We start from the raw sequence: 13,089 nt of genomic DNA, 5'->3' as shown, positions 1-13,089 counted from the left end.
GTAACTCCAACACCCAAACAGTTAGGAGCATTAACTCTGATGCTCCTCTTGTGGTATGCTCTTGATCAGCCAATCGTCCAGACAGGGAAACATGTACACTCTCAGCCTGTGTAGATATGTCGCTATTACTGCTAGACATTTGGTGAATACGCTGGGAGCTGATGCAAGGCCAAATGGCAAGACACAAAAACCTGCACAGGAAGGCACAAGAAAAAAAAAGCACAAATTGCACTTGCAGTGAGCACAAGATTCATTTTGGGAAAATGTAAGACTGAGGAACCTAGCTCGCTCATCAGGAGGGAGAGAAAGCAAACATTTAAAAGCTTAACAGAGATGGGTTTACCTTCTACCTGGCGATAAGTACTAACTGCACCAAGGTAAATCCTAAGAGATGGCTTTGAGACCTGACTTTTAACACATGTTCATTTTTATTTGACATACCACATATATGTCAGTGACACCATATAGAAGCATATAGAAGATTCTCAAGCAGTTTTTATGTACACAGGAAGAAGGATCTAGGGCCATGCCTTCATACCAGATGGCAAATTTCTTCCATTGGAAACCGTAGTACCTCCTAGTGGAAGCAAGCCAAAAGAATCCAGTACTACCCTTTCAACATCCAACTGTCGGGACTGGAGGTCAAGATGTAGTAGGGATCCATGATCCTGAGTTTTTAGGCTGAAAAAAAATCCTACTGCTCTCCAATGCTTTATACTGTTTTTTTTTCTTTTGAAATAAATTTATTAGGGCTAAAATCTGAAGGCTGAGACAAAACCTTCCTTTCTAATATTCTGAAGGGAAATCTACAAAACCTCACACTCAACCAGGGAAAGGAAAAAAAAAAAACAGCCACAGCCTGGGCCTGAGGGAGTCAGGCTGACCCAAAACAAAAATAGCTGCACCAGTACAATCTGCACCATCTGCTGGAGATAGGGAAATACTGACTAGCTCCAGACTACACCGTCTCTTGTACTGGTGATGTAACTGGAACTCTGTTTCTCTACCTCCATCTGCTGGCTGGAGGACATAATTCACTGGTTTGGACTGGTCTAGTTAGATGATGAGGAAGCTCCCTTTTTCAGCAAGTCCTGAGGAAGGGGAGGGAAAGAGATCACTCACCTTCTGTGGCAGGGGCCCCTGAAGGTCACTGCCAGGTCCAGTGCCTGAGCAGGGTCCTCATGCCAACTCAGTGAGGTGGGGGTTCTGCTATCCCAAGCTCAACTAGGAAAAGATCTGTCTTCTGCCATAGATTCTATCTCAGAGCCATAATCCATAGATTGCAGGCTAAGGAATCTGTCTGCCAATCCTATCTTCCTGCTGCTGCAACAACCAGTGCACTATCTGCTAGAGGCAGAGAAATACTGAGCTGTTCCAAAGTTGCATTACTACTTGTAATGGTGATGTCACAGGACTGATCTAGCAGGATAAGGAAAGATTAAATAAAGTATTCAGTAGTTAAGACATCAGCTCAAAATGATGTAACAGAAAAAGTAAGGACTTGATTATTAGGATTTATTTACCACCTTTTTGATGAAATTCATCCAAGGTAATATGCAGCAAGAACAATCTGGATATAGATAATAAGTGATTAAAAAAAACATTCAAGTACACACTACAACATAGTGTGTACTTCCAATATTAACACAGCACATATTAAAACATCTTAATAGGCAGCACGGGGGTAAGCGGAGGTGGAACATAGACAGATAAAATAGGGTAACAAGAGTTTAGACAGAAGATAAGCCTAAATAACTTAAGGAAAAATTGCACATGGAGTCATAAAAAATATATGTACTATAAACAACTGCTGTTGCAGGAAGGACAGCCAGTGTTAGCCCCTGTGTACGTAACTTATCTAGGTAGCTGCTTCTTCCATCAAAGGCTTGGGAGAACAGTCAGGCTTTCGCCTGCTTCCTTACGTACAGAATCTTAGTAAGATCACAATCTGCTAGCTGAACTAAGTGGCTGCAAATACATGGAGATTCTGAATGCAATATGAACATATATATTATCTAAGCATGGCAGTGATATACCTGCTTTAGTAAGTGTAGCTCAGGGAGCAGGGTGGGCGCCATCAGTTCTTCTGTCGTTTCTTCATACCACTGTGTACCCTTTGAAATAAAATTATCAGTATAAATTTTAAGAATTAATTTTTTTTTCATGTACTTATTTTCCTCTTGCTTGCCATCTCCTTGTATCTTCCTTACCTATCCTCAGAGTTGCTGGTAACAAGGAAAATGGTAAAGCAAGTCCTCAAGCTGTGGCTCTCAATCCCAGACCTTGGTGCCCACTAGCCAGTTTGGTTTTTAAGGCTATCTATAATGAATATACATGAGATACATACACAACTAGAGAAGGAAAATGCAAGCACATCTAGCTCATTCATACATGTTAGTTGTGAATATCCTAAAAACTAGACTGGCTGGGCCCGAGGACAAGGGTTAAGAACCATTGCCCTGTCAAATATATCACTGTTCTGGAAAGGTCTGCCACATGTAGGTTATTCATTAGGCACTACATCTTATAGTTAAACACAGATCATGTTGACACTTTTGCTTCCAAGCAACACTGTTTTTAAACATATAAAAGTAACAGACCTAAAAATCTTTCAGTAGTGGTAGCAAACAGCTATCCCATGTGCACAATATTAGAATATACAGTGCACTCCATTTAAGTGCACGTCGAATAAGCGCATGCTCTGTTTAACTGCATGCCGTACTTCAGTCCCGTTTTTGGCGCCATCAATTTCTATGGGAACAAACTTCGGTTTAGCGCACCATTGATAAGTGCAAGATTTGCTTATATGCATAGTTTAAGACCGCTCCTCTACAGGAAAGACTCCGCATAAGCGCATGCACGGAATATGGAAGCCGATTGGCACGTGACAAAGGGGCGGTAAATTTGAAATCTCATTGGTTAACTGCCACAGGCAGAATAAGCGAAAGAATGTTGTTAGAGTGTACACTGGAGTGATCATCGCGCAACTGTACGACTTTAACACTGGCTAAACGAATAGAAGTTTTTAAAAAATTAGAACACAAACAAAGTCAAGCATCTATTGCTAAAGAATATGGTGTCAATCCCAGTCAAACTTCACGTATCTTGAAGCAGAAGGATCAGCTTCTGGAAGACTGGCAAAACAAATCCACACAGGAAACGAAAACGGGCGGGAAAAGCTGAGGATGTAGAAGATGCTCTTCTTCGATGGTTTTCTCAAGTCAGGAGCACACAGTTTCTGTCAGTGGTCCACTGCTTATGGAGAAAGTTAACTAGCTAGCTGAAAGTCTTGGACTAACTGAATTCAAAGTCACTGTTGGATGGTTGGAAAGATGGAAGGAAAGGAACAACATAAAATTCAAGAAACAGCATGGTGAAAAACAAGACGCTGATGACTTTGGTGCTGAAAATTGGGTTGTTTCAGTTCTTCTTACCATCTTGAATGAGTTTGCACCTCGTGACATTTTCAATGCTGACGAAAATGGTCTCTACTGGCGAGCGATTCCTGATGGAACACTTGCATTCAAACAAAACAAAACTACAGGAAGTACAACGTTGAAGGACCAACTGATGATCCTCCTTTGCTGCAATATGGATGGGAGTGAGAAGTTGGAACCACTCATCATTGGAAAAAGCAAACAGCCTCGTTGCTTCAAGAATGTTAAGCGACTTCCTGTGTCATACGAAGCTACCGCAAATTCATGGATGACTGGGGAAATTTGGAAGCAGTGGCTAAAGAAGTTAGACACTAGAATGCGGGCACAAAAGCGTCAGATTTTGTTGCTTTGTGATAACTGTGCTGCACACAGTGATGATGTCAGGCTGTCTAACATCAAGGTGGTCTTCCTGCCACCAAACACTACCTCTCTGATCCAACCTATAGATCAGGGCATAATAGCCAATTTCAAACAACATTATCGGGCTCTTGTGCTACGTTGTCTGATGAGCGTTATGGATGACCAGACTGGCAAGGATAAACGTGCTGTTGAACTGGCTCATAATCTATCACTGTTGGATTCCCTACATATGCAGAAAGAAGCCTGGAATCATGTTACACAGGCAACCATTGTGAACTGCTACAAGCGGGCAAGCTTTGTTAGGGATGTGGAGAGTGACGAAACAGATGCAGCTGTTGAAAACACGTCAGATGAACAGGCTATTGACATCCCAGCCGGTGTTACTGAAAAGGAGTTTTATCACTACGTAGCTGTTGATTAGGATCTACAAACAGCTGACGACAGCACTGATATCGAGATATGTTCCTACACGCAGGCAACGGCCGATGATGAAACAGATAATGAAATGAGCAGCGAGGCACATGCTGATGAAATTCAACAACCTCCTGTCACTTGCAAGAGCGCTGGAGAGTCTCAACACCGTGCAGGCCTATCTGGAGGCCACTGGATGTCAGTGCTATGACAGTTTTTACTGTCTGGCAGACAGTCTATGGAACTCACAGACACAAGACTGTACAGAGGACTATGACTGATTACTTCAAGAAAGCCTAACGTCAGTTAATGGACACTGTATACAGTACGTATAATAAACAGTACTGTACATATGTTTATCAGATGTCAAGCTTCTTTGGGTCACAACGGTTAAGTTCATGCTCCGGTTAACTGCATGTATTTCTTTGGTCCCAGACCCTTGCACTTAAGCGGACTGCACTGTACTTATTTTCATGGATACTTTCTCTCCCTCCAAAAAAAACCTTCACATTTTATTTCCACTAGTTATTCAAAATTTTTTTTTTTACTTCCAACTATATAAATCTTCCTTCTTGAAATCTGTTTGACATCTATGAGCACATGATTTTAGCCTAGAAGGAAAAACCTGAATATCACCATTACACACTAGATTCTATATGGCGCCTGTAAAATCGGCACCAAAACATTTCCGCCTAGGCATATTCTATAAACCATGCCTAGATTTAGGCACAGTTCATAGAATATGCCTAGCCATCATGCCTACGTCTAGCTCTAGGCATGTCCATTTTACACCAAATGCCAATGCCTAAGTTGGGTGTGGAGCATGTATTCTATAACTGTGCATGTAGATTTTCAGAACGCCCATAATGACCCACCCATTCCACACCCATGGACATGCCTCGTTTGGCAGGGCGAATTAGAATTTACATGCACCACTTTACAGAATATGCTTAGCAAGTTGTGAATGTAAATTCTAATTAATGCCATTAGTGTCAATAATTGCTTGTTAAGTGATAATTACTGGCACTGATTGGCTTGAAAAGTAATTAAATTGTGTGCGCAAATCCAAAATATGGCTGGATTTGTGCATGCAATTTTGGTCTCACTATACAGAATCTGGGGGATATATGCATAAGTTTATGTTCCCACCCATGCTCTGCCATAACTCCACCCATGCACAGACAATGCCAGTTTTGCTGGCACTATGGAACAATTTTATAATAGGGTACCTCCCATTTAGATGCCCTGAGAATGTGCGATGGGAGCCTATTCCATAACAGCCCTGGGTGCCTAAATTTACATGCAAAAATATGGGAGGAACGTATATAAGTGGGAGCCCTGCCCTTGTGCCATGCTGTGCCCATGTGTATGCCCCCTTGTATTTCAACACTATGTCATTTACACTCACAGACTAGTGCTCTGCTGGCACTTTTAGGGTTGTGTACACTTATGCATTTAAGTGTCACTATTCTGTAATTTAATACATGCAAGTGGTACGTAAATGCGGATGCCCACCTGGCTAGTGTCTTTGAAAACTGGCAGCCTACACATTTATGTTATATATTTACCAAACTTTGACTATTGATCTGAAGCTTGCTATCTTCAATGAAGAGGCAATGCTGGCTCTTCAAACTAGGTTATATCAATTTCTAAGGTATCATTCTACTTTCCAAAATGATACCCTCAGTGTGACATGGGGTGTTTCTCTATGTCAATACATGCCAATAAAGCATGCCCTGAATGTCTGTTCCAACAAGACCAAGCGTTTGTTTTAAAATACAATTTTCAAAAAACACAGTTCTTATCGTTGTCATATTAACAATATTGTTCATTACTGTGGCAACACTAAATACAAACGAGGAACTATGTCAAAGTAAGGTGGTACACCAGTAATTCACTCTCAAAGTATCAGACCAACACAGCGGTTATGCAGCTAAAGCAGCACCTTGTATGTAACTTCCATTAACACATAACATGGGGTGTTTGTATCCACATCAACAGGTACAAGGAGCCGGGGCTCAGCTGCAAGGACATACAGGTGTCTTAAGGCCTGTAGGTGGTACCTGTTTACAAAAAAAAAAAAAAAAAAAACACAATGAAAGGTTAAGCACAAAAAAGCAAAGACAGAAGAGACCAACTATTTAGGCTTCCTTCCAACTACAGTTGAACGAGGCATGAACTACTACTTATCATTTCTATAGAGCTACTAGACGTACGCAGCGCTGTACACTTGAACATGAAGAGAGAGTCCCTGCTCGACAGAGCTTACAATCTAATTAGGACAAACAGGACAAACAAGAGATAAGGGAATATAAAGGTGAGGATGATAAAATAAGGGCTCTGAACAAGTGACTAAGGGTTAGGAGTTAAAAGCAGCATCAAAAAGGTGGGCTTTTAGCTTAGATTTGAAGACCGCCAGAGATGGAGCTTTTTTTTTTGTTGTTGTTACATTTGTACCCCGCGCTTTCCCACTCATGGCAGGCTCAATGTGGCTTACATGGGGCAATGGAGGGTTAAGTGACTTGCCCAGAGTCACAAGGAGCTGCCTGTGCCTGAAGTGGGAATCGAACTCAGTTCCTCAGGACCAAAGTCCACCACCCTAACCACTAGGCCAGGAAGTCTATTCCAGGCATATGGTGCAGCAAGATAAAAGGAACGGAGTCTGGAGTTAGCGGTGGAGGAGAAGGGTGCAGATAAGAGAGATTTACCCAGTGAATGGAGTTCCCGGGAAGGAATGTAGGGAGAGATGAGAGTGGAGAGGTACTGAGGAGCTGCAGAGTGAATGCACTTATAGGTCAATAAGAGGAGTTTGAACTGTATGCGGAAACGGATAGGAAGCCAGTGAAGTGACTTGAGGAGAGGGCTAATATGAGCATAACGACCCTGGCGGAATATTAGTCGTGCAGCAGAATTTTAAACAGATTGAAGAGGAGAGAATGAAAATACCAGACTGACAGCTTCGCCCCTTGATATATATATATGGAGCAACTAAGCTAGCATAAGCAGTGTGCTACCACTTCTACACATTCCATTATTTACAGATGATCAATAATGAATGAAAAGAACATCAGTTCAAAGAAAGACATTTCCCTCTAAGTACCTTCACATATTTTGCTTTATGTCTTGCATTTACATGTTAATGAATGTATATTTGCTTTCTTATACATGAATTATGATCAACTATATTTAGCATTTCTTGTGAACTTATTCTGTGTAGTCTGTGATATTATCAATAAAACATTTCTAAACAAAATTAATGAAAAGAACAAATCAAATCTAATATTTGCATATTTTATACAATAATATGAAAGTATTAATCCCTCTCCTGCAAACAAAATAAACAAGGGTTAGAAAATTTTGCTTTTATTTAGCAAACATACAGTATAGAATGGTCTGTTTGATAAGCAGAAGTGCTGCATGCTGCTATGTGAAAGAATTGATTTTGGTACCTGGACCAGGTCTCTGCACCCTTAGGCAAGGATGCTATGGAGGAGGAAGGAAACCTTAATCTCGGTCAACAGTGACACTTCCTGTCCAGATATGATATATGCATACTAGGTTCCAGAAGGCATGGTGTCCCATCTGTATCACTCATTATTATTGCTATAGTGCAATCAGATGTAAACAGTACTTTTCAAGGAACATATGCAAGATTCTAAGCTTCAAGAATCACAGACCTTCTGAGAAGTTCCGAGAGAAGAGGACATTTCTCTGGGTAAGTGAACACTATTTTTTTTTTAATTTTTATTTATTTATATCTTTTTACATTTACATATCAACATAAATGTATTGAAAATACAAGAAATATGATAATCGAAACAAATAATTAAAAGGAAATATTTCTCTGAACTCTTTGTCCACAAATCAACAGAAGATCCAAGTACTAGGAAAATAATAGTACAGGAAAAAATGTAAAAATGAAATTTCAAGAGCAAACATAACCCTGATAGCCTACACAATAGCATTTATCTCACTGGGAGGCAGTTAAAGGTTTACCCACACTTTCTTGTGCCTCAATAAATTGTAACAATTTTAAAGGTTCAAAGAAAACATAATTATTTTCATTTAATGACACTAGACATCTACATGGGAATTTTAAGTGAACACTATTTTGCTTTGCGCTTTGGGAACTTAAAGAAGGAATTGTAGGTTAGTGATAGGCAAAATAAAAATATAAAAAGCAAATTTTATCTATTAAACTTCATAGTCTATTCCACTTAGTTTTAAAAAACTTTGTACCACAGCATTAACAGATAGAATCTGGCAGGCACTGCAGGATCTAGGGAAAATAGGGTATCCTGATAGTGAGGTTGCAAAAGAGACCATAGTAGATCAGGTGTCTTTAAATAAAAATAAAAATCAGACAAAAGATTGCAAATTAATACTGTCAAGTACTAAGTATGATGTAAATAAGAACAAACAAACATACTTTGAAATGTCTATATGCGAATGCCAGGAGCCTAAGAAATAAGATGGGAGAGTTAGAATATATTGCACTAAATGAAAAATTAGATATAATAGGCATCTCTGAGACCTGGTGGAATGAGGATAACCAGTGGGACACTGTCATACCAGGGTACAAATTATATCGTAGTGATAGGGTGGATCGAATTGGTGGAGGGGTAGCATTGTATATTAACATGAGCATTGAATCAAATAGATTGAAAATTCTGCAGGAAACAAAACACTTCTTGGAATCACTGTAGATTGAAATTCCATGTCTAAAGGAGAAAAGGATAGTGATAGGAGTGTACTACCGTCCGCCTGGCCAGGATGAACAGACGGATGCAGAAATGTTAAAGGAAATTAGGGACGTGAACAAACTGGGCAACACAATAATAATGGGTGATTTCAATTACCCCGATATTGACTGGGTAAATGTAACATTGGGGCATGCTAGGGAGGTAAAGTTCCTTGATGAAATCAAGGACAGATTTTATGGAGCAGCTGGTACAGGAGCTGACAAGAGAAGGAAAACTTCTAGACCTAATCCTTAGTGGAGTGCATGATCTGGTGTGGGAGGTAATGGTGATGGGGCCGCTTGATAACAGTGATCGTAATATGATCGGATTTGATATTAGCCTTGAAGTAAGTATACATAGGAAATCAAATACATTAGTGTTTAACTTTAAAAAAGGAGACTATGATAAAATGAGAAGAACGGTGAAAAAAAAACTTAGAGGAGCGGCTGCGAGGGTCAAAAATTTACATCAGGCGTGGGTGCTGTTCAAAAACACCATCCTGGAAGCCAGGCCAAATATATTCCGCGTATTAAAAAAGGAGGACGGAAGACCAAACGACAGCCGGCATGGTTAAAAAGTGAGGTGAAGGAAGCTATTAGATCTAAAAGAAAATCCTTCAGAAAATGGAAGAAGGAACTGACTGAAAATAATAAGAAACAGCATAAGGAATGTCAAGTCAAATGCAAAGCGCTGATAAAGAAGGCTAAGAGGGACTTCGAAAAAAAGATTGCGTTGGAGGCAAAAACAAACACATAGTAAAAATTTTTTTAGGTATATTAAAAGCAGGAAGCCGGCAAAAGAATCGGTTGGACCGCTAGATGACCGAGGAATAAAAGGGGCGATCAGTGAAGACAAAGCCGTAGCGGAGAGATTAAATGAATTCTTTGCTTCGGTCTTCACTGAGGAAGATTTGGGTGGGATACTGGCGCCAGAAATGGTAATCGAAGCTGACGAGTCGGAGAAACTTAATGAATTCTCTGTAAACCTGGAGGATGTAATGGGGCAGTTCTACAAACTGTAGAGTAGCAAATCTCCTGGACCGGATGGTATTCATCCCAGAGTACTGATAGAACTGAAGAATGAGCTTGCGGAGCTATTGTTAGTAATATTTAATTTATCCTTAAAATCAAGCGTGGTACCAGAAGATTGGAGGGTGGCCAATGTAACACCGATTTTTTAAAAAAAGGTTCCAGAGGAGATCCAGGAAATTATAGACCGGTGAGTCTGACATCGGTGCTGGGCAAAATGATAGAGACTATTATTAAGAACAAAATTACAGAGCATATTCAAAAGCATGGATTAATGAGATAAAGTCAACATGGATTTATTGAAGGGAAATCTTGTCTCACCAATCTACTACATTTCTTTGAAGGGGTGAACAAACATGTGGATAAAGGTGAGCCGGTTGATATTGTGTATCTGGATTTTCAGAAGGCATTTGACAAAGTACCTCATGAAAGACTACAGAGGAAATTGGAGAGTCATGGGATAGGAGGTAGTGTTCTATTGTGGATTAAAAACTGGTTAAAAGATAGAAAACCAAGAGTAGCATTAAATGGTCAGTATTCTCAATGGAGACGGGTAGTTAGTGGGGTTCCCCGGGGGTCTGTGCTGGGACTGCTGCTTTTTAACATATGTATAAATGACCTAGAGATGGGAGTAACTAGCGAGGTAATTAAATTTGCTGATGACACAAAGTTATTCAAAATTGTTAAATTGCAGGAGGATTGTGAAAAATTACAAGAGGACCTTATGAGACTGGGAGACTGGGCGTCTAAATGGCAGATGACGTTTAATGTGAGCAAGTGCAAAGTGATGCATGTGGGAAAGAGGAACCCAAATTATAGCTACGTCATGCAAGGTTCCTCGTTAGGAGTCATGGACCAAGAAAGGGATCTAGGTGTCGTCGTTGATGATACATTGAAACCTTCTGCTCAGTGTGCTGCTGTGGCTAAGAAAGCAAATAGAATGTTAGGTATTATTAGGAAAGGAATGGAAAACAAAAATGACGATGTTATAATGCTTTTGTATCGCTCCATGGTGCGACCGCACCTTGAATATTGTGTTCAATTCCGGTCGCCGCATCTCAAAAAAGATATAGTGGAATTAGAAAAGGAGCAGAGAAGGGCAATGAAAATGATAAAGGGGATAAGACGACTTCCCTATGAGAAAAGGCTAAAGCGGCTAGGGCTCTTCAGCTTGGAGAAAAGGCGGCTGAGGGGAGATATGATAGAGGTCTATAAAATAATGAGTGGAGTTGAACGGGTAGATGTGAAGTCTGTTTACGCTTTCCAAAAATACTAGGACTAGGGGGCATGCGATGAAACTACAATGTAGTAAATTTAAAACAAATCGGAGAAAATGTTTCTTCACTCAACATGTAATTAAACTCTGGAATTTGTTGCCAGAGAATGTGGTAAAGGCGGTTAGCTTAGCAGAATTTTAAAAAGGTTTGGACGGCATCCTAAAGGAAAAATCTATAGACCATTATTAAATGCAGTTGGGGAAAATCCACTATTTCTGGGATAAGCAGTATAAAATGTTTTGTACTTTTTTGGGATTTTGCCAGGTATTTGTGACCTGGATTGGCCACTGTTGGAAACAGGATGCTGGGCTTGATGGATCTTTGGTCTTTCCCAGTATGGCAATACCTATGTACTTATGACTCTCTCATAAAGACAAGACAGACAGTTCAGATAATGAGTGGAGTGCAACTGAAGATTAGGTTTGCTATACACTGTGGCACCAGCTTATCTTAAGAAAAGGTAATTTTGCTTTATGAACTCTCTTTGACTATATGTTCAGGTCTAGCATAATTTTACACTTGTTCTGAAACAAATGCAGGTTTTAAAAAGGTTATACTGCACCAAAAAGGCAGAAGTAGGTTAAATGCAAGAGAAATCTAATAAACACCCAAAATTCCTACACGTGACAGCATTTCCTGCAGTGTGCTTGAAACAAGAGATAATACTACATTTTTTTCCATCACAAGAAAGGCTTAAATCTCCCTTAGCTCCACGTTGGTGATACTTTTATAAAACCTGTTTTACACAGAAAAGGGCTTTCAAAAATTGCACCACTCCACACTTGTGTAAAAAGTAGGCGCATGGTGTTTCAAGGTGCACAGTTTAGACAGAGTGGAGGTAGACGTGATGTATACGCATATTTTATAAACACAGAGTACATGCACAAACATACATCATCTTAGGAGAAAGTGTAAATTTGTGCACTGAGAATTTCCACACTAATGCGGCTAGTCTGGGTGCATATTTTATAATCACACATCGATGTCTATGTTGTCTTTATAAAACAGGCTTAAAATAGTTGCTTTTTTGGGTTTCTCATTTAGGCATCCTATTATAAAATTACCTCTAATGCTATTCCCTGTTTGATTTGAACAATTCCTGTGGAAAATTCTTGCATTTAACCACAACTTCTTAAAAATAAAATTTTAGGTATTACTGTATAAAGCACTTCTTTCAAAGCATTGATCAAATGCCTCCATGAATATCCTAATTCTGACCTAGATTATCATGAGTGATGATATCAGAAGTATTTCATTGATACAGGAAAAGCATCAACACAGCGTAGACAGCTGGAGCAGATGAGGGTGTGTAACACTGGGTTTGTCGTATGTATAGAAATCATCTATAGATTCATTCCAAAAGTGTTTTCTTTGCACATTCTGACTATAAGAATGATACAATTTATACAAAAGATCTAGTGCACCTTTTATTCCAAACAGTAAAAAATAAAATAAAATACATTGGAATAAAACAGAAATAAGACTTTCAAATAAGACCAATAGAGTTAAGGCAGCTGACATTTTCAACAATTCATTTAGTGGTGCTATGAAGTTAGAAGGTAAAGATTTTAGTAAAAATACAGGTAAAACTTACCTATTATCGGTACTGTGAACTGGGAAGTGAGGGTAAAGTGCACAAAGAACAGCAGCAATTGAAGAATTTGAAGTACTTAAAGTATATCTGTAAGGGAAAATATTTAATTTGTAGTTTGTAAAACATTATAATAACCACCTTTTGCCAGCCCTCTCCCCTTCCACACACATCCCCCATCCATCTTTTTCTAGTCCTCCACTTCAGGACACACACATCCATTTTTCTACAGCCCCATGATAA

The 13,089-nt window shown here is 39.6% G+C and overlaps 1 protein-coding gene across 1 annotated transcript in view; it reads right to left on the bottom strand.

The window, feature by feature from the left end:
- ANAPC1 (anaphase promoting complex subunit 1) overlaps window positions 1–13,089 on the bottom strand; it is a gene marked incomplete in the record, with an annotated part of 281,392 nt that overhangs the window by 64,683 nt on the left and 203,620 nt on the right. Inside the window, 3 exon segments of the mRNA XM_030195933.1 lie at window positions 2,037–2,114; window positions 6,154–6,271; window positions 12,850–12,936. Coding sequence (XP_030051793.1) covers window positions 2,037–2,114; window positions 6,154–6,271; window positions 12,850–12,936 — 283 coding nt within the window.

The sequence above is a fragment of the Microcaecilia unicolor genome, chromosome 3, assembly GCF_901765095.1.
Source record: "Microcaecilia unicolor chromosome 3, aMicUni1.1, whole genome shotgun sequence".
In the NCBI taxonomy this organism is placed as follows: Eukaryota; Metazoa; Chordata; class Amphibia; order Gymnophiona; family Siphonopidae; genus Microcaecilia; species Microcaecilia unicolor.
Note: the sequence above shows the minus strand (reverse complement) of the source record. Positions and strands in the feature narration are given on the sequence as shown.